Genomic DNA, 6,195 nt, shown 5'->3' on the forward strand with positions numbered 1-6,195 from the left:
CTGTGTGAGCAGGACCAAGAGTGGTGAGTATTCACGTTGGCCTGGCTCCTGGGGGCTTTGGGCAGAGGTGTGATGACAGAGATGCTCACGGGGACAGACAGAGCACTGTGAGATCCCAAGGCCAACAGGCAGAGGCTTTTCTCCACGTCTCCATATTAAAAGGGAGACAGAGTGTACTTTAAAAAGGGGACAGATTCCCAGCCTTGGAAATAATTTTTTTTTTTTAATGTTTATTTCTTCTAGCCTTTTCCAGGTACCAGCAGGCCTGTCCTCAACCCTGGGGCCATGTGAGAAACGGGGACAAAATCCCAGCTTCCAGTCACATGACAATTTCCCCTGGATGGTGGCAACCCACTCCAGTATTCTTGCCTGGGAAATTCCATTGGCAGAAGAAGGGGTCCCAAAGAGTTGGGCACAACTGAGCATGGATGCAGGCAGGCAGACGCACTACACAAAGAGGGCAGAGCACTTTTCTTAGCCTTTCCTTTGCCTCATTTCCTAAAAAGCAGACTTCTATAATATCAGACAAGAGAGGCTCCTTTTTAAATAAGCCACATTTCCGGGTCCTATTTTAAATAAGCCACCCCCAAAATCCAAATGTCAGAATTATGTTACCAGAGGAGGGATCTTTATAGTATTTGGATAAAACCCATCTCTGAAATCTCATTCTGCATGTTATCTGGGAAAAGGAAACTAAAGAGATATAGGAATAGAGGGATACAGTGGAACTCAAAGGCATCTCAAGAATTGGTATTTATTCCTGAAGTGGCTGAATGCAAAGCTATGTTCTAGCTTAAGTGAGCATAATTCACTCATTGCTTAAGACCTCCGGGTACATTGACAACCATCTGAACACATATTTAATCACTGCTGTGTTGTGGGAATGAAGAACTGCCATGGGTGAAATTTAAAAGTGGGTTATTAAGCAAGAGAAATGTTAGCAACATTAGTAATTGGTGCAATTACCAAGAACATGACCTAAACACAGTAGCGTCTTCTCCTCCTAATGATCCCAGCAGTGACCTCTTTGCCAGGCAGCAGTAAGACACATCAGGGCAGAGTAAGAGCCCAAGGGGTCCGTATCTCACCTCCTGTGTGAAATGTACAAGAGTCTCCATTGCCCAGGATTTCAAGGAACATACATTGGACTCGTAAATCCACACATAACTGCATCTCATACTCCTCTTCCCTCATCTCATCATATGCGTTCAGTGAGCACCTGCTATGGACCAGACCCAATGGTACTGGCCCTGGATGTGCAGAGATTGAGAGGCTGCCTCCCACTGGAAGAATTTTAGCTTCTTTATGCCTCTTTCTATTTCCATCCAGTGGTACCAAACTCCCTATTCCCCAATTAATATTCCATACATATGTGAGTAAAGAGCCTCGCTTCAAAACTATTAAAATAAAATAGAGCAAGTTTTCCAAATTTATGTTTAGGTGTTCATGAGGAACTGGAAAGATAAGTACAGTAAAAGAATTCAATCAGCTAGGATGAGGGTTGTCCTTTCAATATCGACAATTGGGTTTTTTTGTCTGCTTTTTTAACTCAGACACATTTCAAACACTTCAAACACTAAGAAATGTGGCAATCAGGGAAATACTTGAATCCAAAAAGCTAACAGAACCTTCTCAAATGACTGATTCCTATACAATATGTCTTGGGAGGCGGGAGAGGGAAAATGGCATCGGAAAATGTTCTGGTACTTTCGGATGTGGATGGCCTTTAATGCCTTACATAAGAATTGCTATGCTCAGAGATGACTACTAAGCATGCATTCATAGCTTGTGTAAAAGCTTTGGGTCTGCTCTTCATGACAAACAATAAGCCCTTTAGAGATTTCTGGGAAATGAGTATAAATTACAAGAAATGCAGTGGCAATTATGAAAATTCAATATGCTAGCTGTATAGGAAATTTAAAGATCCAAGGAAAACAGAGAGAACTCTGAGGGAATGCGTAAATTATGTCTGGGTGCAAGCAATACCTGGTGTGATTTATGACCCACACTCACTTTTTATGACTTTTCTGCCCTACAAAAAATAAAACCCACAGAGTAATAACCAAAACTCGTGTTTACAACCAAAGCTACCCTGAAACAATGAGCAGCAATGACAGCCTGGGTTGCTTTTAAAGGCAGCTCAGCTGACTTACTGACTTAGATGAAAGAAGGCTCACCAAGGAGGTCAAGGTGCAACCACATGCCCTCCCCCTCCCCCAGCCCCACCTTGTACCATTTAGAGACTCTGAGAGTCATTTGTGTAAATCTACTTTTCACCATTTCTGTACCCCACCCAAGAAATGATTGAATTTTAACTCTTTGAATTACCCATGCTTGCTAGAGGGCAGGGTTTCAATACAGCAGTATGAGGGACATTTTGGTAAGACAATTCTTTGTTGCAGGGAACAACATTGTCTTACACAATGTAGACTATTTAGCAATGTCACTGGTCTCTACTCACCAAACTCCAGTTGGATCACCCCACCACCACCAGCCAAAAATACCTGCAGACAATGCCAAATGCCTTCTCGGGAGCAAAATCACAACCACTGTCTAGGGAGACTTATCACAAAAGAAGACGACTTCAATACCATTCTCACTGAAGCAACATTTTCAGAAGCTTCAGCCAGTCCCTGTCAGTCCAAAAGACAAAAGAGTCACCCAAACTGAACACTGCTGTAGCTTTTCTATTGAATTTCTTTGTATATAATTTATAAAAGTTTGAAAAGCATGTATCTGTGCTTTATTTTAGTTTCATTTTGTTGGAATTACTCTGGGTACTTTTGCAATATAAGATTAGATTCCAAGGCAGAAAGTAGAATTTATTAGATGGTGCTTACTGAAAATGAGAGTCTGACTTATAAATGGTTCTATTTGTCATGGCTCTCCAGGAATCAATTAAGTTTCAAATCTAGGGTCACTGGGAAATTAGACCTTTGTCTCTGTTGCTCCATCTGATGGACAGTAATAAATGGTATCGATTGTCTAAGATCCCTAGATACTGCACGATTTCATATGTCCTGAAGGTTGCTTAAGAAAAGAGAAATCAGGGGAGAGTTGGGTAACAAAGACAGGAGCCAGAAAACTCTACTTAGGTCCAGGATTCTGATCCAATAAGCAAGGATGACCAACATCAATGCCTGTGTTCCCCAGGAGAATGTGTATATCCAAGTTACTTGCCTAAGAGGATCCTCTGTGATGTTGAGGAAAGCAACAGACTAACCAGACCCCCAGGGAGAACTTTTTAATTGGGTCACAAAAATAGAAATGGAACAAAACAGAAAAATAGATAGTTGTCCATGAAAGAAATCTACTGTAACACGTGACAGAGAAACACACCTACCATTAAACCCCTTTCCCCAGCTCACCCTCCCAAACGAGCTCTTCCACAACAGGAAGGGGGATGCAGGGAGAGATGCCATTTTTCAGAGGAGTCACCAGGCTGATTTTTCTTTCCTAGTGTCCCAGCCATGCCTGTGGGGCCACTTGGCCTAGTTTTGTGCTTAGAAATAACTGTTACCATAGTAGATCATCTGTAAAGTTATGTTACCTGTAAAGGTCATTTGGGATCAGGAGAGGATCCTCATGCCAGTGTGACTGACAGCTCTCTCAGTCAGATGGGACAGGTCTGGTTCAGTCTCTCAAAAACTTCTGATAAGATCCCTTTCCTGTAGGTATGTGCACAGCCACAGAGCTCACAGCAAGGGAGGAAAATGTGGGATTCACAACTTGGTGCCATAAGAGATGTGCTGCTTTCCATCATGGTCTTTTCCACCACAGAATTTTCTTCCAGATCAATGAGAGCAGACCCTCTCCGACTGGTGTCTGGCTCTATCAGATTTCTAGACCATTTGTTTCTCTTCCAAGACCAAACCACTCGGAAGAGTCAGTCCTACAGTTTGGTGAAGTAGAGAGCATATTTTGTTTCCAAAGGCTTGGAAGGGATTGGGAAAGTACCAGTGAGAAGAGTACTCCCCTCATTTGTGAGCTCCTTGGGGGACGAGGCTGGGTTTTCCATTTCTATTACTAAAATTCAACCCAGCCTTCTGTATGGACTCAATACAGAATTGATGTAAACTGAATCAAATTAATCCTATCTCACGTCTACAAAAGAGATTCAGTGAGCAACTTTTATTATGCTACAGTTCAAATAGATCTCTAAAATAGCACACTCTGAGACTTATTTGAGGAACAGAGAACAGAATCCTGGATATTAGGTCAGAGGTATATGTGATGGTACCATTTCTACCACTTACTGGTAACACTTCCCAGGGTACATCCTTTTGCCTCTCTGAAGCTTAACGTCTTCATCTCTAAAATGGGAACAAGAATAGCCATACTTCTTATTTCATAGACTACCATGAGAGGCAGACATTAAAATGTGCAGAAAATGCTTTCAAGTAAGTGTCTCACTACTGGAAATGTGCTAACTTGGTGAAGGTATAAAAATGTTGAAAATCATGCTTAAACTGCAACTACCTTCCCAGCAGTGTTATGAGCTAAAATTTCACCAACCTAGTTCCCTAAAACAACTTATTGCCTTAAAAAATGCCCTGGGCAAAATAAGAGCCCCAGCTTGCTATCACGGGTCAGCTGATGGCTACCTGAGAACAGGAGGAGGCAAAAAGATGAGAAGCCAGAGAACAAGGAACAGAGGACACAAGAGTGGAACAAAGCAGGCACAGCAGAGGTCTGCCTACCAGTGACTCTTTTGGTGGAGAGAAGTGAAGGAACAGGCTGTGTTGAAAGCCAACCCAGTATGGTCCAGAGCTGCTGTCTAAGGACAGCCTGGTTCCAGCTCATCCCCCAAGCAGACCCTTCCCTGGGACCCTGAATCAGGACCAGAGAGACCCTAGCAGCCACCAGAGACTCTTAATAGCACTCTTTCAGATTCGTGTGTGAGATCCTCCCTTAGACCTGTATTTATCAAAACTCCTCACAGGAGAACCACACCTGGTTGTGGTTGAAGTCTGCTGGGCTCAGGCGTTAGGCCCCCAAAGGGCATGCTTCACCAGCACAGATGACAACTTCTAGTGTGAGGGCTCCCATCTGGCTTCTGAGGAACTGTGGACTTCAGTTTTGTTAAGTGGGGCATCTGGGACTACAGCCCAGATGCTCAAGGGACAGAGAGAACAAACACTGCCATCAGCTCCCTTATATTCCTCCGATACGAGGCTCAGATCCTTACCCTCACTTCTACATGAATATGAAACACGTTTGAAGAATATTCATTTGAAAGGGCCATTGTTCTGGATTCCCATGTCTCAACCCAGGCTTGCCCTCTGACTTTGCTAAGCCCCACATAAGGAAGAGTATCTTTTTCTGCTCCTCAGCGTGTATGTGCTCAGTCACTCAGTTGTGTCTGACTCTGCAACTCCATAGATTGCAGCCCACCAGGCTCCCCTGTGCATGAGATTCTCCAGCGAAGAATACTAGAGTGGGTTGCTAGTCCCTTCTCCAGGGGACCTTCCCGACCCAGCAATGGACTCTGCATCTCCTGCATTGGCAGGCAGATTTTTTACCACTGAGCCACCTGGGAAGCCCTTCTGCTCCTCAGAATGGACCCCAAACTTCCTACTGATAGAAGCTTAGTCTCTCAGAGAAGGCCCTGTCCCCACTCCAGAGCTGAGCACTCACCTGTCCCGCTCCAGCTATGGCATTGGGACCATAGCTTGTCACAACCCAGCTCTGATTCTGCCTGGTGCTACAGGAGGCAAAAGGCTCATAGCCATCTTCAGAGCCATTCATCTGTCCCAGGTCCTGACCTAAGAAAAGAAGAGGAACAGAAATTATCACCTTCACATGAGTCCTTAGCTCCCACTTACACCCAGGGACATAGACAAATTTGCGGTTCATCAAGCCAGTGCTTTCACTCTGGTGGTGTCACATGGACTGGACAGATGTGCTGGGCACTAGAGCCCCTCTGCTGCCATCTTCCTCCATCAAGGCATGGTGAAAGTGTGACATGAAAGTGTTAGTCATTCAGTCGTGTCCAACTCTTTGCAACACCATGGACTGCAGCCTACCAGGCTCTTCTGTCCATGGGATTCTCCAGACAAGAATACCAGAATGGGTTGCCTTTCCCTTCTCCAGGGGATCTTCCTGACCCAGGGATCAAACCCAGGTTTCCCACATTGCAGGCAGATTCTTTACCATCTGAGCCAGCAGGGAAGCCTCATCAAGGCATGGTACTGC

At 44.4% G+C, this 6,195-nt stretch overlaps 1 protein-coding gene across 3 annotated transcripts in view; it reads right to left on the reverse strand.

Annotated features, from left to right (window-relative positions):
* Positions 1 to 5,777, reverse strand: part of LOC145507478 (uncharacterized) — a 301,802-nt gene extending 296,025 nt beyond the window's left edge. For all 3 annotated transcript variants that reach the window (XR_014054893.1, XM_081494043.1, XM_081494044.1), the window contains exon 1: positions 5,638 to 5,777. Coding sequence is in view for 2 of the 3 variants with exons in the window: in XM_081494043.1 (XP_081350169.1) it covers positions 5,638 to 5,748 (111 nt within the window). In the remaining variant the exon portion in view is untranslated. The remainder of the gene's footprint in view (positions 1 to 5,637) is intronic.
* Between the last annotated feature and the right edge of the window lie 418 nt (positions 5,778 to 6,195).

The sequence above is a fragment of the Giraffa tippelskirchi genome, chromosome 5, assembly GCF_054371585.1.
Source record: "Giraffa tippelskirchi isolate mGirTip1 chromosome 5, T2T-mGirTip1v1.2.pri, whole genome shotgun sequence".
Lineage (NCBI taxonomy): Eukaryota > Metazoa > Chordata > Mammalia > Artiodactyla > Giraffidae > Giraffa > Giraffa tippelskirchi.